Source organism: Vulpes vulpes, chromosome 15 (genome assembly GCF_048418805.1).
Source record: "Vulpes vulpes isolate BD-2025 chromosome 15, VulVul3, whole genome shotgun sequence".
In the NCBI taxonomy this organism is placed as follows: Eukaryota; Metazoa; Chordata; class Mammalia; order Carnivora; family Canidae; genus Vulpes; species Vulpes vulpes.
The window spans coordinates 72623407-72645286 of record NC_132794.1 but is presented as its reverse complement, the minus strand read 5'-3'; the positions used below and the strand labels follow the sequence as shown (position 1 = coordinate 72645286).

The following is a 21880-nucleotide window of genomic DNA, read 5'->3' as shown; positions in this document are numbered from 1 at the left end:
TCATCCTGAAAATCTACGAATTCGGCCTGAGATTTAAAGAGAGACCCGCTGGAACGCTACAGTGAGAAGCTCGCGCTTCTATCAAGGTAGGAAGACGGGGAAAAAGAAATAAAGACACAAAAGGCCTCCAAGGGGGAGGGGCCCCGCGAGGAGCCGGGCTGAGGCCGGGGCGAGTGTCCCCAGGACAGGAGAGCCCCGTCCCGGAGGAGCAGGAGCTGCACCGACCTTCCCGGGGGAAAGGGGCTCGCAGGGAGTTGGAGCAGGATCCCCAGAAAGGCGGGGATGCCCTCGGGCTCCCTGGGACACTAACAGGCACCTGCGCCCCGGAGAGTGCGCCGAGCTCCCTAAGGGCTGCAGCGCTCGGCGGGACCCGGAGCAGCTCGGAGGGGCTCGGGCTGCGGCTCCGCGGAGGGGGCTGCGGGGCTCCGGGAACAGCTCAGCGGCGGCGGCTCGGGCGGAGGAAGAAGCTCCGCGCGGAGGGGGCTGCGCGGCTCCGGGAACAGCTCGGAGGGGCTCGGGCGGCGGCTCCGCGGAGGGGGCTGCGGAGCGGGAGCGCGAATCCAACAGCGCAGGCTCCAGAGCACAGGGCGCCGGGACACAGCCCAGGATCCGGCCTCCCCCAGGGACAGGCAGAGGCCGGGAGGGCCCAGGACAGCAAGGACGCTCCTGCCTGGAACTGAGCATATCAGCGCCCCGCCCCGGAGCCCCCAGGCCCTGCAGATGGAGAGCCCCGGAGCTACTGTGGGGGCTGACTCCAGGGTCCCAGAGCTGCCCCCGCCACTGTGGCTTCCTCCCGGGGCCTCACGGGGTGAACGACCCCCCACTGAGCCCTGCACCAGGCAGGGGCAGAGCAGCTCCCCCAAGTGCTAACACCTGAGAATCAGCACAGCAGGCCCCTCCCCCAGAAGACCAGCGAGACGGACCAGTTCCAAGGGAAGTCAAGGGACTTAAAGTGTACAGAATCGGAAGATACTCCCCCGTGTTTTTTGTTTTTGTTTTTTTGTTTTTTTGTTTTGTTTTGTGCTTTTTTTTCTCTCTTTCTTCTTGATTTCTGATTGCTTCCCCCACCCCACCCCACCCCTTTTTTTCTCCTTTCTTTCGTTTTCTTTCTTTTTCTTCTCTTTTTCCCCTTTTTTTTCTTCTTTCTCTTTTTTCTTTTTCTCTTTTCTTTCCTTCTCTCTCTTTTTCTCAATACAACTTGTTTTTGGCCACTCTGCACTGAGCAAAATGACTAGAAGGAAAACCTCACCTCAAAAAAAAGAATCAGAAACAGCCCACTCTCCCACAGAGTTACAAAATATGGATTACAATTCAATGTCAGAAAGCCAATTCAGAAGCACTATTTTACAGCTACTGGTGGCTCTAGAAAAAACCATAAAGGACTCAAGAGACTTCATGACTGCAGAATTTAGATCCAATCAGGCAGAAATTAAAAATCAATTAAATGAGATGCAATCCAAGCTAGAAGTCCTAACGACGAGGGTTAACGAGGTGGAAGAACGAGTGAGTGACATAGAAGACAAGTTGATGGCAAAGAGGGAAACTGAGGAAAAAAGAGACAAGCAATTAAAAGATCATGAGGATAGATTATGGGAAATAAATGACAGCCTGAGGAAGAAAAACCTACGTTTAATTGGGGTTCCTGAGGGCGCCGAAAGGGACAGAGGGCCAGAATATGTATTTGAACAAATCCTAGCTGAAAACTTTCCTAATCTGGGAAGGGAAACAGGCATTCAGATCCAGGAAATAGAGAGATCCCCCCCTAAAATCAATAAAAACCGTTCAACACCTCAACATTTAATAGTGAAGCTTGCAAATTCCAAAGATAAGGAGAAGATCCTTAAAGCAGCAAGAGAAAAAAAGTCCCTGACTTTTATGGGGAGGAATATTAGGGTAACAGCAGACCTCTCCACAGAGACCTGGCAGGCCAGAAAGGGTTGGCAGGATATATTCAGGGTCCTAAATGAAAAGAACATGCAACCAAGAATACTTTACCCAGCAAGGCTTTCATTCAAAATGGAAGGAGAGATAAAGAGCTTCCAAGACAGGCAGGAACTGAAAGAATATGTAACCTCCAAACCAGCTCTGCAAGAAATTTTAAGGGGGGCTCTTAAAATTCCCCTTTAAGAAGAAGTTCAGTGGAACAATCCACAAAAACAAGGACTGAATAGATATGATGACACTAAACTCATATCTATCAATAGTAACTCTGAACGTGAACGGGCTTAATGACCCCATCAAAAGGCACAGGGTTTCAGACTGGATAAAAAAGCAGGACCCATCTATTTGCTGTCTACAAGAGACTCATTTTAGACAGAAGGACACCTACAACCTGAAAATAAAAGGGTGGAGAACCATTTACCATTCAAATGGTCCTCAAAAGAAAGCAGGGGTTGCCATCCTTATATCAGATAAATTAAAATTTACCCCAAAGACTATAGTGAGAGATGAAGAGGGACACTATCTCATACTCAAAGGATCTATCCAACAAGAGGACTTAACAATCCTCAATATATATGCCCCGAATGTGGGAGCTGCCAAATATTTAAACCAATTAATAACCAAACTCAAGAAATACCTTGATAATAATACACTTATACTTGGTGACTTCAATCTAGCTCTTTCTACCCTGGATAGGTCTTCTAAGCACAACATCTCCAAAGAAACGAGAGCTTTAAATGATACACTGGACCAGATGGATTTCACAGATATCTACAGAACTTTACATCCAAACTCAACTGAATACACATTCTTCTCAAGTGCACATGGAACTTTCTCCAGAATAGACCACATACTGGGTCACAAATCGGGTCTGAACCGATACCAAAAGATCGGGATAGTCCCCTGTATATTCTCAGACCATAATGCCTTGAAATTAGAACTTAATCACAACAAGAAGTATGGAAGGACCACAAACACGTGGAGGTTAAGGACCCTCCTGCTAAAAGATGAAAAGGTCAACCAGGAAATTAAGGAAGAATTAAAAAGATTCATGGAAACTAATGAGAATGAAGATACAACCGTTCAAAATCTTTGGGATGCAGCAAAAGCAGTCCTGAGGGGGAAATACATCGCAATACAAGCATCCATTCAAAAACTGGAAAGATCTCAAATTCAAAAGCTCACCTTACACATAAAGGAACTAGAGAAAAAGCAACAAATAGACCCCACCCCCAGCAGAAGAAGACAGTTAATTAAAATTCGAGCAGAACTCAATGATATCGAGACCAAAAGAACTGTGGAACAGATCAACAGAACCAGGAGTTGGTTCTTTGAAAGAATTAATAAGATAGATAAACCATTAGCCAACCTTATTTTTTTTTTAAATTTTTATTTATTTATGATAGTCACAGAGAGATAGAGAGAGGCAGAGACACAGGCAGAGGGAGAAGCAGGCTCCATGCACCGGGAGCCCGACGTGGGATTCGATCCCGGGTCTCCAGGATCGCGCCCTGAGCCAAAGGCAGGCGCCAAACCGCTGCGCCACCCAGGGATCCCATTAGCCAACCTTATTAAAAAGAAGAGAGAGAAGACTCAAATTAATAAAATCATGAATGAGAAAGGGGACATCACTACCAACACCAAGGAAATACAAACGATTTTAAAAACATATTATGAACAGCTGTACGCCAATAAATTAGGAAATCTAGAAGAAATGGACGCATTCCTGGAAAGCCACAAACTACCAAAACTGGAGCAGGAAGAAATAGAAAACCTGAACAGGCCAATAACCAGGGAGGAAATTGAAGCAGTCATCAAAAACCTCCCAAGACACAAGAGTCCAGGGCCAGATGGCTTCCCAGGGGAATTCTATCAAACGTTTAAAGAAGAAATCATACCTATTCTACTAAAGCTGTTTGGAAAGATAGAAAGAGATGGAGTACTTCCAAATTCGTTCTATGAGGCCAGCATCACCTTAATTCCGAAACCAGACAAAGACCCCACCAAAAAGGAGAATTATAGACCAATATCCCTGATGAACATGGATGCAAAAATTCTCAACAAGATACTAGCCAATAGGATCCAACAACACATTAAGAAAATTATTCACCATGACCAAGTAGGATTTATCCCTGGGACACAAGGCTGGTTCAACACTCGTAAAACCATCAATGTGATTCATCATATCAGCAAGAGAAAAACCAAGAACCATATGATACTCTCATTAGATGCAGAGAAAGCATTTGACAAAATACAGCATCCATTCCTGATCAAAACCCTTCAGAGTGTTGGGATAGAGGGAACTTTCCTCGACATCTTAAAAGCCATTTACGAAAAGCCCACAGCAAATATCATTCTCAATGGGGAAGCACTGGTAGCCTTTCCCCTAAGATCAGGAACAAGACAGGGATGTCCACTCTCACCACTGCTGTTCAACATAGTTCTGGAAGTCCTCGCCTCAGCAATCAGACAACAAAAAGACATTAAAGGCATTCAAATTGGCAAAGAAGAAGTCAAACTCTCCCTCTTCGCCGATGACATGATACTCTACATAGAAAACCCAAAAGCCTCCACCCCAAGATTGCTAGAACTCATACAGAAATTTGGTAGCGTGGCAGGATACAAAATCAATGCCCAGAAATCAATGGCATTTCTATACACTAACAATGAGACTGAAGAAAGAGAAATTAAGGAGTCAATCCCATTTACAATTGCACCCAAAAGCATAAGATACCTAGGAATAAACTTACCCAAAGAGGTAAAGGATCTATACCCTAAAAACTATAGAACACTTCTGAAAGAAATTGAGGAAGACACAAAGAGATGGAAAAATATTCCATGCTCATGGATTGGCAGAATTAATATTGTGAAAATGTCAATGTTACCCAGGGCAATTTACACGTTTAATGCAATCCCTATCAAAATACCATGGACTTTCTTCAGAGAGTTAGAACAAATTATTTTAAGATTTGTGTGGAATCAAATTCCCCAAATAGCCAGGGGAATTTTAAAAAAGAAAACCATAGCTGGGGGCATCACAATGCCAGATTTCAGGTTGTACTACAAAGTTGTGGTCATCAAGACAGTGTGGTACTGGCACAAAAACAGACACATAGATCAATGGAACAGAATAGAGAATCCAGAAGTGGACCCTCAACTTTATGGTCAACTAATATTCGATAAAGGAGGAAAGACTATCCATTGGAAGAAAGACAGTCTCTTCAATAAATGGTGCTGGGAAAATTGGACATCCACATGCAGAAGAATGAAACTAGACCACTCTCTTTCACCATACACAAAGATAAACTCAAAATGGATGAAAGATCTAAATGTGAGACAAGATTCCATCAAAATCCTAGAGGAGAACACAGGCAACACCCTTTTTGAACTCAGCCACAGTAACTTCTTGCAAGATACATCCACCAAGGCAAAAGAAACAAAAGCAAAAATGAACTATTGGGACTTCATCAAGATAAGAAGCTTCTGCACAGCAAAGGATACAATCAACAAAACTAAAAGACAACCTACAGAATAGGAGAAGATATTTGCAAATGATGTATCAGATAAAGGGCTAGTTTCCAAGATCTATAAAGAATTTATTAAACTCAACACCAAAGAAACAAACAATCCAATCATGAAATGGGCAAAAGACATGAAGAGAAATCTCACAGAGGAAGACATAGACATGGCCAACATGCACATGAGAAAATGCTCTGCATCACTTGCCATCAGGGAAATACAAATCAAAACCACAATGAGATACCACCTCGCACCAGTGAGAATGGGGAAAATTAACAAGGCAGGAAACGACAAATGTTGGAGAGGATGCGGAGAAAAGGGAACCCTCTTACACTGTTGGTGGGAATGTGAAATGGTGCAGCCACTCTGGAAAACTGTGTGGAGGTTCCTCAAAGAGTTAAAAATAGACCTGCCCTACGACCCAGCAATTGCACTGTTGGGGATTTACCCCAAAGATACAGATGCAGTGAAACGCTGGGACACCTGCACCCCGATGTTTATAGCAGCAATGTCCACAATAGCTAAACTGTGGAAGGAGCCTCGATGTCCATCGAAAGATGAATGGATAAAGAAGATGTGGTCTATGTATACAATGGAATATTACTCAGCCATTAGAAACGACAAATACCCACCATTTGCTTCAACGTGGATGGACCTGGAGGGTATTATGCTGAGTGAAGTAAGTCAATTGGAGAAGGACAAACATTATATGTTCTCATTCATTTGGGGAATATAAATGATAGTGAAAGGGAATATATGGGAAGGGAGAAGAAATGTGTGAGAAATACCAGAAAGTGAGACAGAACATAAAGACTCCTAACTCTGGGAAACGAACTAGGGGTGGTGGAAGGGGAGGAGGGTGGGGGGTGGGGGTGAATGGGTGACGGGCACTGAGGGGGGCACTTGATGGGATGAGCACTGGGTGTTATTCTGTATGTTGGTAAATTGAACACCAATAAAAAATAAATTTATTAAAATAAATAAATAAATAAATCAGGCATTTGATGTGCAAAAAAAAAAAAACCCCACAAAATAAGTATTTCCTTCTCATAGAATGGCCAATTAAAGACAGAAGAGAGTCTAAGAAATAAAAGCCAGTTAGCATGAAAAGTTGCTAAAGTTCATTGTTCATAAAAGAAATGCAAGTTAAAAACAAACTTTATTTTGTCAGTCAAGTAGGTAAAATTTTTAAAAAACAATAAAACCTAGGATTGGCATATGTATAGTTATTTTCTTAGTAAAAGAAGTAACTTCCTGGGGCACCTGGAAGTCAATTAAGCATCTGACTCTTGATCAAGCCCAGGTCTCAATCTGAGGGTCATGAGTTCAAGCCCCACACTGAGCTCTGGGTTGGGTGTGGAGCCTACTTTAAAAAAAAAAGTAACTTTACTTCTTTTATGATCCCCAGATCCTTCAGTAGTTTCTCACTAGCAAACTGATCTTTTCTTTACAGAATTTAAGATAATCTTAACTATATGTGCTTAATGTTTTTTAATTACTACATATTGTGAGCTCTTTGCAAGCTGTGACCATGTCTGCTTTGTTCTCTATATCCCCTGATCTACCCAGTGCCTACACTCATAGCAGACAGTCAAAAAGTACTGGTTAAATGAATGACTGAATGGATGAACCAAATGCTGGCAAGTATGTAAATTAATTGTACCTCCACTAATTTATCTTAAGGAAATAATCACAGGTAAAAGAAAAATTTCATAAAATTCTGTAAGAATGCTGTAGAAGGAAACTAAATGCCACGTTACGTTTAAAATAAATCTGCTGGTCTAAAGATGGTCTTTTGGGATCCCTGGGTGGCGCAGCGGTTTGGCGCCTGCCTTTGGCCCAGGGCGCGATCCTGGAGACCCGGGATCGAATCCCACGTCGGGCTCCCGGTGCATGGAGCCTGCTTCTCCCTCTGCCTGTGTCTCTGCCTCTCTCTCTCTCTCTCTGTGACTATCATAAATAAATAAAAATTAAAAAAAATAATAAAGATGGTCTTTTGTTTTGGTTTGGAGTTTTGTTTGTTCGGTTTCATTTTTTAGCTAATTGTACAATAATTATTAGAGAGAAAATCTGGACCTAAAAAAAAAGTTCTCTTATTTTAGGCAAAGGTAGCAGTTTTTATATTTTTCTAAATTTCTAAGTCTGAGGTTTATCAACAACATTATAAATATTGTAGTTAAATAGCCCCAATTTTCAGAAAGTCCCTACACTTTTTTTTTTTTTTTAAAGATTTTATTTATTTATCAGAGACACAGAGAGAAATAGAGAGGCAGAGACACAGGCAGAGGGAGAAGCAGGTTCCATGCAGGGAGCCTGACATGGGACTCCATCAGGGGTCTCCAGGATCACACCCTTGGCTGTAGGCAGCACTAAACCACTGAGCCACTGAGCCACCGGGGCTGCCCCCCTACACTTCTTCTAACTGGCCTTTACTAAATGGCCTAATACAAATTTAGATTACATAAATTTAACTAAATTTAAGTTCTGTTAATTTTCTTTTATTAGATTTTTTTTAATATCTAGGGTAACACTTCATTAACATAACTTTAAGTAAATTACAACCTTGGGGATTAAAAATCTCTAAGGGTTATTACTATGATTAAAATGTCTTCATAACTTATCTTTTATATATTCTAAAGTATACAGTTCAATGGTGTCTAGTATATTCACAGTTGTGCAACCATCACCACAATCTAAGTTTAAAACAGTTTCATCATCCCCCAAATAAACCCATTCCCCATTTCCCTCAGCCTTAGACAAACACTAATCTACTTTCTGTCTATGGATTTGCCTATTCTTGATGTTTCATAGAAATTAAACAATGAGTTCTTTTGTAACTGGCTTCTTTTACTTAGTATAATATTTTTATAACTCATCCATATTGTAGTAGATGTCAGTATTTCATTCCTTTTTATGGTCAAATAATATTCCATTGTATGCACATACCACATTTTGTTGATGAATTCATCAGTTGCTACACATTTGGCTTGTTTCTACTTTTTAGTGATAATGGGTAATGCTGTCATGTTCATGTACAAGTTTTTATGTGGATGTGTGTTTTTACTTCTCTTGAACACATGTCTGGGAGTGGAGTTACTGAATTATATGGTAATACTATGTTTAACCCTTGAGGAACTGCCAAAGCAGCTGCATTCCCACCTGTAACAATGCATGAGGGTTCCAATTTCTCCCTATCATCTCAATACTTATTATCTGTCCTTTTGACTAGCCACCCTTGGGGGTGGGGGTTAAGTCGTAGCACATTGAGTTTTTGACTTGTATTTCTCTAACAGCTATTACATTTGATCAACATTTAAATTTTTTACTAAGGGACACCTGGGTGGCTCAGCGATTGAGCCTTTGGCTCAGGTTGTAATCCCAGGGTCCTGGGATCAAGTTCTGCATTGGGCTCCCCACGGGGAGCCTGCTTCTGCCTCTGCCTATGTCTCTGCCTCTCTCTCTGTGTCTCTCATGAATAAATAAATGAAATCTTTAAAAAAAATTAAATAATTTTTTTATTGAAATACGCCTCTTAGGCATTTTTAAGTCATTAAGTGTTCTTGGCCTTGAAACCACAAAGTCAAGAATCTAAAAAATTAGGTATTTTTCATTGAAGAGTAAGCAACAAAAATTATTTCTCATTTTATCACCTAGGACCAAATGGTACAAATGAAATTCTCAGGGCAAGATTATTTTGGACCAGGAAAGCAGAAGGCCTAGCATGTAAGTTCCTGGCTTCTAACATTGTGGGGATGTATTCATCTACTCCATTCTTTTTAAGAACCACAAAAGGCAAGAAGAAAAGTTAAAATAGCCATCAGCAACAACTAACAAACACATCAACAAGCAAACAAATGCAAATAAAAAGCATAATTTTGTATGTTTCAAGCACATTTAAGAGGTCACTTGGCTTTGGCATCAAGTTCTCTTCATCCTGTTGTGGTATAACTATCAGGACCAGTTGGGAGAGCACCTTAGTGTAAACAGACCATCTTGACACATTTCATTAATGTCTGAAATAATATGCAGCATATCTTCTAATATGTGAATCCTGTGTGTGGGGGGTAGCCTCTGGGTTAGGGGAGGTTGATAAAAGAATCATGGGCATGTCCATAAATATTTTACAGGGAGAAAGTAAGATCTTCTTGTAAGCACTGATTTGTATTAGTTTTTGTGTAAAGAAATACCATGCCTATTTGGGTCACATAAATAAAATTAAATGTAAACTATCTTTAAACATGTAAGTAAAATTTACCCAACTATTAAGTATTTGAAAAGTAGTTATTACACTTTTGAGTTTCATTATGACTCATATACTTTTTAACAGTTATTATAAATTTCTTTTTTTATGTTCAAATGGTCACAACTTAGCCAGTTGGAGCCACTGAAAGCTGTCTCCTGTATCCTTTTGAGAGAACCTCTGAATTTTTAAAGGATCCTTGCTTGTTCTCCAGTAGTTACTGCTGCTTGACCCCCTGCCATCCTGCTCCACTCTCATCCTTACCCCTTCAATCTGTACTTTATTTCCCAAAAGACAGAAATCAGCTATCTATTCAAGGAGTCTTAGTTTCTTTTTGTGGAAAATATTAAAGACAAAAATCTGAGGGCTTGAAGCACATATCAAAAACAGCATTACAGAGTGACATTGTTATTAGGCCATCTCAGTTAACAGAAGTAAAAAATATATATGTACAGACATTAATTTTAAGTCATCTTTTCCAATTGACTTTTAACATTAATTTAAAGCACATCTACCTGAATTTTAAACCCTCCTCTAAATTATAATTGCATTCCCTTTTATAATAAGCCATACAACTATTACTTTAGCTGGAAATCTTGATTAAAACTGACATAATTATTGGTTCTGTCAATAACAATTTATTAATATTAAAACTTACTACAAAAATACTGACTGAATAACAAGGTTGAACATTGAAACTGCTTTTGGATAATCTGACTACATTCTACTCCAACTAGTGAACAAATTATCTTGTTTGGGGTTGTATGTAATTTTTAAAACTGTTTTGTTGTTAAACACACTACAGTCTGATATATTCTCTATTCTAATTCCTTAATTTTCATTTGAGATTGTTAATGTTTTATTTTTTTATTTTTTTTAATTTATTTTTTTTTTAATTTTTATTTATGATAGTCACAGAGAGAGAGAGAGAGGCAGAGACACAGGGAGAGGGAGAAGCAGGCTCCACGCACCGGGAGCCCGACGTGGGACTCGATCCCGGGTCTCCAGGATCGCGCCCTGGGCCAAAGGCAGGCGCCAAACCGCTGCGCCACCCAGGGATCCCAGATTGTTAATGTTTTAATTGACAATTTTTTCTTGGTAGCAGCATTACAGTACTAGAGTTTAAAAGAAGCCTTTTCTTTTTTTAGTACACTTCGAGATAGATGAAAAATACAAGTCATTTGATCTGTCATTCAAGAATCTTATTTGGTTAACCTAATGATTCATGTGGTTATATGAATAGTCTTTCTCTCTAAGTTCTTTCTGGAGAAACCTAGTTTTGGAAATGTAAGAAATTTAGGAAATTTCAGTTACTTAAATTTGTATGAAAGATTTTATTTTTATTTATTTACTTACTTATTTTTTTAAAGAATTTCTTTATTAGAGAGAGCAAGCATGCAAGTGAGAGCAAGTGAGTGGTGGGAGGCACAGAGGAAGAGACAGAATCTTAAGCAGACTCTGGGCTCAGCCAGACAAGGGGCTCGATCTCACGACCCCAAGATCATGACCTGAGCCAAAATCAAGAGTCTATAGCTTAACCAACTGAGCCACCCAAACACCCCTCTATGCAAGATTTTAAATAGCTACATGCATTAAAATAAAATACTTGTAAACTAGTCTAGGCTAGTAATATTTTGCCACTTGGTTCAGGCATTGGTTATACAGGGACATTAACCATAAAAATTCATTAAGCCTGTGACTTGTGTACTTTATCGTACATATATACTTAAAATGTCATGCTTATGGGCAGCCCGGGTGGCTCAGCAGTTTAGCACCTGCCTTCAGCCCAGGGCGTGATCCTGGAGACCTGGGATCGAGTCCCACATCAGGCTCCCTGCATGGAGCCTGCTTCTCCCTCTGCCTGTGTCTCTGCCTCTCTCTCTCTCTCTCTCTCTCTCTGTCTCATTCTCTGTCTCTCATGAATAAATAAATGAAATTTAAAATATGTCATGCTTATCACTCTTTTTTGAATTAGAGTTATTGGATATTAACAGAAAGATAAAACAAAAAAATCATTTTTAAAGAACTAGTTTATAAAAATTTGATTTTATCAAAAAATTGATTTTATCAATAGATGTTATTTTCATTTCAGTTAGTAGAACTAATTGAAGATATTCTATAAACTGAGCTATATTTCCAAGTTTCATTATGCCATAAATTTTATTATTTTGAACTATGACAAAATTAATATAAAATATCTTAAATTTAAGATTATGGATATGACAGTAGAGCTCATAAGATATTTTTCTTCTACCAAAGAGTTAGGAGTGGTTTGATTTCCCCATCTCAGCTGAGGAATTATGATTTCTGTGGCTAGAGATATTACAAATTTTTAAAATAAAAAGTATGATTTTTAGCTCTAGTCACTCATTTTAAACAATAAATATTGGTTTTTAACACATGTAAATTATGTGGCTTTTCTTTTTTAGTGAAACTACATCATAAACCACCCCAAGAAAACCTAATGCTCTATTATCTATGCAAATATATTACAAACCAATTGAGCTTTAAAAATGATGTTTGGAAGTCTCATGTTCTTAAAAACATATTATCAAGCATAAATTAAAATATCCAATTGCATACTTAAAACTTCAATTGGTAACGGGTGTAAAAAAGCTAATAATTTCTTCTACAATGTCTATTTAAAAGAATGGATATATATAGATGTGTTTTTTTTTGTAAAAATCCAAAAGGCTATACACCCTTATTTGTTTCTGGAGGGATTTCCTAATTGGTAAAACTAAAATGTATTATGCATGACCTATTTTAACAATTTTTTTTCCCAGAAAAACTTTACTCAAAAATGAAAAAAAATTAAAAGACTCTATGCTCCTAAAAAGTGACAGCATGCCAAAAATTACAATAAAATATGATAGTAATAAAATGCTAATATTATAAATCTTATACAATAATATACCTAGTTTCTCTGAGACTAAAGTTTTTAAGAAAGGAAAAATATGTCACCTTAAATCTTGGGCAAAGATTCAATAGTTTCTAAGCTGAATTAAAAAGGAGAACTAAACCACTCCCACCTCTTCTTTGGTTAAAAAAAGGAGGAGCCATATAATTGTTATTTTATTTTAATTTTTAAAAAAAGATTATTCATTCATTCATTCATTCATTCGAGACACAGACACAGTGAGACAGAGAAAGAGGCAACAACACAGGCAGAGGGAGAAGCAGTTTCCATGCAGGGAGTCTGACATGGAACTCAATCCCAGGTCTCCAGGATCACACCCTGGGCTGAAAGCGGCTCTGAACTGCTGAGCCACCCCGGCTGCCCTAGTTTTTAAAAAATATATATGTAATTCAAATTTGGGAACTTCTATAGGAAAGATTTTTACTTTAAAGGAAAATAAGATACAGGTCTACAATAAAACTAGGTTATTTCAATATTTCTTTGGGGAGTTTCTTACTTAATGCTACCATTTAAAATTCCAGAAGAACATTGGTAAAATTTAGGTAGGTCTTATATAAAAAATTTTACTTTTTAAAAAAGCATTTTTTATGTTTCATTTGTGTGGTGATAATGTTGTTATCACAGAATACAAAAATGGAAAGTAATTAGGGTATATTCAAATCTACACAGAATTTGGATTTTTGCACTGAAGCTAAAATATCTAAGCTTTGGGCAGCCCGGGTGGCTCAGCGGTTTAGGGCTGCTTTCAGCCCGGGGCCTGATCCTGGAGACCCGGGATCGAGTCCCACGTCGGGCTCCCTGCATGGAGCCTGCTTCTCCCTCTGCCCGTGTCTCTGCCTCTCTCTCTGTGTCTCTCATGAATAAATAAACAAAATCTTAAAAAAAAAAAATCTAAGCTTTTTGAGAAGTATATTGAAAAACATATAATTATAATGTGAATATGCAATTTCACTTGAAATGTGCTATAAACCAAGTATCTAATGTCTTAAAAATTAGTTACTATGAAACCTACACAATATTTTAAGATCATAATGACCATTAGCATTTTTCCATTAAAATGTTTTAGGTATAGTGTAAAGTGTTGTAATTCTCTGATAATATTTAATATGAATTGTATTTTATTTTGATATTAACTTGGTTATATTTTGGACCATTTTAAATTATGGACCTATAAGCTAATATTTAAACTAATAACATGTATTTGGCTAAAGACTTGAGAGAAAGCATTAAGATTTGGCATCAAACTCCTTGTAAATTAAAATGAATGCTGCTAGTAATGTACACTGGTTGATTGGCTATAAAACTGAAAACTTGGATTTTTAGATAGACTCTCAAAATATTGAATTTATTTACATTATCTGTACATTATTTAGGTGGAGTACTATGAATCACTAGTCAGATAAAATTCTACTTAACAATTTAGACGTCTGATGTACACTTAAGACTTCTCTCTCCTTTCTAATATCTACTGTGTTATATACAAACTGGAAAGTAATACAAACAAAAGCACTGCAAGCCTAATTCCAATATATTTGGGCCAAAATTAAAAATAAAAACAGGTCATCACATAATTCCAATGTATCCTCTACTTAGGTATTCTTGTTTATTTGCAAAGTATATTATCTCTTCCATAGGTCCCAAATAAAATGTTTTAAAACCATGTATCTGATTTTCACTTCCAAAAAGATAGAGAACATGTACTTTCCCCCTAGTCTTCCTACTAAGCACAGTTAAAAACCCTGGACATAATATAAATGCACATTCTGAAAGGTAGAGAGAAGACAGACCAACTTGGAACTTTAAGATCTGAGGAATAATACACCAATGAGTTCCCTGGGTTTTCTTTTTGCCATACATACTCTAGACGAGGGACTGGAGAAGCCAGCAACCCAGAAACATCAATGGACACAGACAAAAAAGTCTCCAAGACTGCGCTCTCTAGCCAAAGGACAAGTAAAAGAGTAGCCTAGCAAGACAAAACTTTTAGGCAATAACCACTCTATTCCAGTCAAACACCACAGAAAACTTTGTAGCCCTACAGCCACTAGCAAACGTTGAGTGGAAAACTCAGACTTTTACCCTCATCAGGCTTCAGCCATGTGATCCAACCCCTCTACCCTTAACCCCTAGAAGTGTTGCTACCAAGTATGAACTGATACCTTCTCTTCCAGTAAAGAAGGCTGTGTGAGGAGCTGGGACCTTCATCTCCACCTTGTGGTGTCAGAGGCCTATTTAAATCTGTAACAAAAGATTTATTCTTTAAAAAGATTTTATTTGTGTATTCATAAATAGAGACACAGAGACACAGGCAGAGAGAGAAGCAGGCTCCACACAGGGAGCCTGACCTGGGACTTGATCCTGGGTCTCCAGGATCACGCCCTGGACTGAAGGCGGCGCTAAACCGCTGAGCCACCCAGGCTGCCCTGTAACAGAATATTTAAATAAGATCCAGAGTCTTACAATATAAAACCCAAATTGTCCAGGTTTTAATCAAAAGCCAATGGTCACAATAAGAACTAATAAAATCTCTATTTGAATGAGAAAAAGCAGTCAACAGATACCAACACAAAGATGACACAAATGTTAGAATCATCTGACAGGCATTTAAAAGCAGTCATCGTAAAAATGCTTGAACAAGTAATTATAGACATGCTTGACACAACTGAAAAATAGAAAGTCTTGGGGCACCTGGGTGGCTCAGTAGATTGGACATCCGACTCTTGATTTCAGCCCGGATCATGATCTCAGGGTCCTGGGATCAAGCCTTGCATCAGGGTCTATGCTAAGTGAGGAGTATGCTTCTCTCCCTCTCCCTCTACCCACCCACCCCTTGCTTGCACCCTCTCTCTCTCTAAAATAAATACATTTTTAAAAAAGAAAGAAAAATAGAAACTCTCAGCAAATAACTAGAAAATCTCAGCAAAAGAAATAGTATAAAGAAGAACCAAACTGACATTATAAACTGAAAAACACAAAGATTGAAATGAAAAAAACTTGATAGGCTCAACAACAGAATGTAGGGGACAGAGGAAAGAATCTATGAACTGGAAGACAGAACAATGGCAAATACTTGACATGAAAAACAGAAAATGGACTGAAAAAGAAATGGACAGAGCCTCAGAGACGTGTGGGGGTATAACAAAAGGACCTAACATTCATGTCATCCATATCTTGGAAGTAAAGAAGTAAGATGGTGAGTCTGAAAAAGTACTCAAAGACATAAAACGGCTGAAAATAATCCCATGTTTGGCAAAACAAAACAAAACAAAACCACATGAGCTTACAGATTCAAAAAGCTAAGTGAACCTCAAACAGAACAAACCAAAAGAAATCCATGCCAAGACATATGGCCAAACTTCTGAATACTAAAGACAAAGAAAAAAATCTTGAATGAAGAAAGAAATAACACCTTCTCTGTAGTGGGAAAAAAAATCTGAATGGCAGTTTGAATTCTCAGGAGAAACCACGGAGATCAAAGAATGGTCACAAAGGGAAACATTACATTATTCATCTAGGAGTTTTCCTATAATTTGTTGATTTAAATTTTTGCTGACAGACAAAACAAGTAATTTTGTTCACATTAATTAAGTGTTCCAGTTAAAGAAATACACCTTCAGGTTTGGGGGTAGAAGAAATAGTCTAGTAAAAGGGTACAAACTTTCAGTTATAAGATGAGTAAGGCCTGAGGATCTAATGTACAACATTGTGAATATGATTGATGATACACACAAAGGTAATTATAATTAAGTGAGGTGACATACTAATTAACTCAGTGGTGGGAATCCTTTCACAATGTAAACATATATCAAATTATCACATTGTATACTTTCAATATAGTTGAATTTTGTCAATTATACCTCAATAAAGCTTGGTGGGGGGGAAGGAATTTAACCTTATGGCTTTGCACTTCTTGGTATTTATGTTCTTGGTTAGTGTATTCCCATAGTGTATATGGTCCTGCCCAAGGTGACTGTCTTGGCCTATGGAGACATCAGCAAGTCTGACACAGCATAGGCCTGATAAGAGCTTGCATACTGGCGGTTTATACAGCTCCCTCTTAGAAGCAAGCTGCCATGGTAGAATGACATTTGGGTGAGACTACTAAAAGATAAGTCATGTAGAGAAAGACCTTGGAAGACAAGAGGCCATTTTGGATATTCTCATTCTAGTTGAGCTTCCAGCTGAATAAGTGACCTTAAATCCACCATTTGAGGCAGAACTGCCTTAATCAATCATCCCATAGAATCATGTGAAATAATAAATCTGGGAGGTGATCTGTACCCTGCAACACATAACCAAAACAGCTTCATTAAACTGTATTTTTATTTATTTATTTAAAGATTTTATTTGATTTTATTTTAAAGATTTTTATTTATTTATGTATGAGAGACACAGGTAGAGAGAAGCAGGGAGCCCAATGTGGGACTCAATCCTGGGACTCCAGGATCATGCCCTGGGCCGAGGGCAGGCACTCCACTGCTGAGCCACCCAGGCGTCCCTGAGATTTTATTTTTAAGTAATCTCTATACCCCCAATATGGGGCTTGAATTCACAACCCCCAGATCAAGTCACATGCTCCACCAACTGAGCCAGCCACACACTCCAAATTTTCTTTACAAAAACGGATACAAATTTTGTTCCAGTAAAAAGTTAAAAAACAAATTATTCCAGGAGTAATGTTAAAATTTAATTAGAATCAAACTCATGACTTTGAAATAGATCTCTTTTAGTTCTGTTCAATAAAATGACCTAAATAACAATATCTGGTATGTATCCCAGATATTTTGGTCTCTAATACTACGTTCTAACTACTGTCTCCTTGGAAGGATGGTCAAACCCATTCAGAATAGGGAAGATACAAAGTGGTGTTGGGATAACCAGCTAATATCAGAAAAAAAGAAGTCTTTAAAAAAACACATGAAAGCCTATCAAAGGAACAGAAAGACAGTACTTTTTTCCGATAAAACATTTGAAGGACAGACTAGTGCAACTACTACTATGCCCCCCAAAAGCAACCCTCTGGACATTCACCTATTAGGTAACATGCTCCTCATTATCTAAAACATTAATGAAGTGTGTTATGGCCTTCCATCTACAGATCTGAGAGACCCTCCCAGTGCTATAGCCTTGGGCCTTGAAACAGTGTAAAGGGAAATTGCAACCTTAGTAGTGAATTTTATTTTTGAACTGGAGACAAAAGGTATCTGCTTTTCTTTTGAATGTATTTACCAACACATTTCAACAATTATTGCTGTTTGCTGTGTTACTACTCCCTTGCCTTTTGTGGTCTATTAGGACAAAGGCCTTCCTAAGGACAAATATATGCCAATAAACACACATAATTGAGTCTTCTTTAGACACTAATCTGGAGAAGCAAGTTAAGAGGTCTTCTTAAATGAGCTTAAAACAATCCTGTATCATTAACTCTACTTTTGCTGACTGATTCAAAGAGATAATCAGGAAAAAACAATTTATTCATGAAATATTAAAAAAGAGCCCAAAAGCTAATATTTCACATTCTTGTGTTTGTAGCTTCAGGCTCATGAATATTTGGTGAATTAAAATTATAAAAGGCAAATTACATAATAGTATCCGAATATATAACTATTATGTAAATGATACCTTAGGAGTTTTTTTTTTTTTTTTTTTTTTAAAGCAACAAGAATTCTCATTAAGAAGTAAAGCAGAGGCACCTGGGTGGCATCTGCCTTCAGCTCGGGTCATGATCTCAGGGTCCTGGGATGGAGCCTGAATTGGGCTCCCTGCTCAGTGGGGAGTCTGCTTCTCCCTCTTCCTCTGCCCCTATCCCCACTTGTATTTGCTCTCTCTCTCAAATAAATAAATAAAATCTTTAAAAAAAAAAAGAAGTAAAGCAAGTCATACACTGCATATACATTAAAGAGCTATCATTTTTAAATTTGGAAAATATTTAAAACCAAAACTATGGAAAAATCAGATATAAGAAAATTAACTGAATGTATATAAATTTAAGTATATAGTAAAAAGTGTTTATCCACCACCATCAGGCTGTGTTTGCATGTACAGGAATGTAGACTGCTGTATACCCAAGCCTTATTCATATCAAACTGAATTTAGATTAAGCCAGTACTAGCTAAACTTGGGTTGAGCTTATTAGAAAGGTATGGACAGTTAAAAGAAGTACTGAGGTTTTCAACAAATATAATTACTTAATACCCATGATCTCTGTATAAGATAACCTTAAAGCTTAGCATGCTAGAAAAAAAAGTCAAAGCTGCAATTTTCATTATAAAAAGCTATGTGGAGCATTTTTTATATGATTCTTTTGCCAACAAATGTTGGAATAGTGGCCATGTAACATAGGGAAAATCTTTTTTTTTTTTTAAAGATTCTATTTATTTATTCATGAGAGACACAAAGAGAGACAGAGACACAGGCAGAGGGACAAGCAGGCTCCATGCAGGGAGCCCTACCTGGGATTCGATCTTAGGTCTCTGGGATCACACCCTGGGCTAAAGGCAGACGCTCAACTGCTGAGCCACCCAGGCGTCCCAAGAAAAATCTCATTTAAATCAAACACAAGGATAAGCCTGGTTTCTCCTGGTGTACTTATTCCAATAAATAAATAAAATTACTTAGAGAAAAAAAATTAGAGAAAGTAGCCATACTAACATTGCCCTACATATCTCTTAATCCACTTCTGTGGAAAAGAAGTAAATTACATTTTCAAGATGTCTTCTATGATCTGTATATATTTTCCTTCTGTCTTGGGCCATCTACATATTTAACACAAAACTGCCCTTTTTTCTGAGAAGTATCTTTTCATTTCCTGCAAGCCTTAAGAAAGCTTAAGGAAGAGGGCATAAAGAAAAGAATTGGCCATGAAATGATGCACTTAGGCAGGAGACTGCAGACTTAAGTGAGGATCCAGCAATCCCAGAGTGTACTACTATGTGACAGTAATTTTTTAAAAAAAGATTTATTTATTCATGAGAGATGCAGAGAGAAAGGCAGAGAGAACAGGCAGACAGAAAAGCAGGCTCCATGCAGGGAGCCCGATGCGGGACCATGCGGGACTCGATCCCAGGACCCCAGGACCCACCACCTGAGCCAAAGGCAGACGCTCAACGGCCGAGCCACCCAGGTGCCCCTTGTGACCGTATCAATGTCACTTCAACTAAAGTCTCCATACATGTCAGTTGTGACTCACTGATCTACAGCTACCAAAAATGCAATAACTGAGGTTAGTAATAACGACCATCAGACATCAAGAAAGGTGTCATCTTCGGGGTGTCTCTTTCTTTACGGTAAAGAAGAAACATTTTACAAAGCCGTCTCTAAAACAATCTAACAGTCGTTAAGTGCTGGTGTTTAAAGGGCTAACTTTGGTTCTCTAGGACACTTTATCCAGAATTTTTCTCACTACCAGGAATGATGCAGGTTGTATTTTCATTTTTTATAAAAGATTTTATTTATTTATTCATGAGACACACACAGAGAGAGAGAGAGAGAGAGAGAGAGGCAGAGACACAGGCAGAGGGAGAAGCAGGCTCCATGCAAGGAGCCCGACGTGGGATTCGATCCCGGGTCCCCCATATTTTCATTTTTTAAATGTAAGTTTTAACCAAGACCTTTCTCAACTCTGAAACGCAGCGCTTCCTAACCGGCATGCTCCTTGGTAGTTTTTTCACACCTACCTGTCAAACCTTTTTTCCGGTTAAACCAACCCCAACGTCACTAAATTGTCACCGTGGACTAGACGGACGAGCCTCTGGGCTCAGGGTCAGTCCTACGTGAAACAACAGGTACCGGACACTCCACGTAAAACACCGCCTCACGTCCGCACGTTAACAGCGTAGCCGCGGCCGGCTTTGATTTCTGACCTTTACTGGTTTTCAGGAACAAGTCCTCTTATTAAAGTTTCACTTCCGCTTAAATGAATGAGGCTGTGAATGCCGCGTGCACTGGAGGAGGAGCCGCAGGAGCGCCTAATGGGGTAACGGGGTCGGTGGGTGCCCCCGACAGGCACCACGATACACACGCTCTCCAGGGGTTTGCCACAGCGGGTAAGGACAGACCGTTTTTTTTTTTTTCCTGTTTTTTTTTTTTTTTTCCTGTAAAAGGTCAGACAGGGTTAAGTTCTTGAGGCTTTGCAGGCCACCCCGTCTGTCTCTGGGCCAGCGACCTAATTCTGCGGCTGTTCACGCGGGAAAGCAGCCGTGGGCAAGTCCTGAAGGGAACGAGCGTGGCTGTGTCCCAATAAAACTACCCGTCACCTGGAAATGTCATAGTTTCCCACGTGTCTGGAGGCATTACATTTTTGTGTGCACCTTTAAAAATGTAAAAAAAAAAAAAAAAAACAAAAAACAACCACCACTCTGGGTCAGCCAGCCATGCAGAACAGGCCGCAGGGGCCCACCGGCTCGCAGCGTGCAGAGCCCCCCGCCCCCTCGTCTTGTCCCACGTGCGGAGACTCTGGCCAAAGGGGGCGAGAGGTCAACCGCAGGGGTCACGGGGGGTCAGAGGCTCCAGGTACCCCGCGGGTCAGGCCCGGGCCCCGCCCCTTGTAGGGCCCCGGGGGGCGGCGGGGCTTCCCTCAGAGGCGTCCCCTGTGCCGCCGCAGGGCGCTCACTCACTCGGATAGGCCGGCACGGACGAAGGCCAGAGCAACAGCGCTGCTACGAGGACCAAGGACGTCATGGGCATCGTCCGCAGCACTCCGCCATGCGACGGGAACGTCCTGGGCCGCCGGGCCGGGTACCTCAGCGCCGAAACCAGGGGGCGTCTGCGGCGACCGTCGCCGCCTCGGGGCCGTCGGCGCCCTGCAACGGTTGCCCCCAGCGCGCAGGCGCAGCCAGGGTGGGGGAGGGGAGCGCGAGCGGCGCGCAGGGGGCGGGGCCACGCCGCTCCGCCCACGCCGCGGTGCGCATGCGCGCTCAACCTCGGCGGCGCGCGCGGCTGCGAACGTCCAGCTGCGGGGGCGAGTCCTGCAGCTGCGGGGTCCGGGATGCGCTGGGGAGCACGGAGGAGGCACCCCCGCCCCAAAGACGGCGGGGAGCAGGGTCCCCGCACCGGGGAGAGCTGGACGCTCCCCGCAGCAACCGGAAATAGTCCCGCCTAATTGCAGCCAAAGGCTGGGGAGGTGGTGGTGGTGGTGGTGGTGGTGGTGGTGCAGGTGTTGGAGGGGAGGGAGGAGAGCTGCGTAGGCTTTAAAGCCGCGTTCAGGGGCTTGGGTTTGTTTTGCTTTTTCCAAAGTTCTCCCCCCTCCCCCGTCCCCCCCT

The 21880-nt window shown here is 40.2% G+C and overlaps 1 protein-coding gene across 1 annotated transcript in view; it reads right to left on the bottom strand.

Moving 5' to 3' along the window:
- SPESP1 (sperm equatorial segment protein 1) overlaps nt 1-21459 on the bottom strand; it is a 28066-nt gene extending 6607 nt beyond the window's left edge. The window contains exon 1 of the mRNA XM_026014060.2: nt 21236-21459. Within this exon, the coding sequence (XP_025869845.1) occupies nt 21236-21305 (70 nt within the window). The 5' untranslated portion in view covers nt 21306-21459. The remainder of the gene's footprint in view (nt 1-21235) is intronic.
- Between the last annotated feature and the right edge of the window lie 421 nt (nt 21460-21880).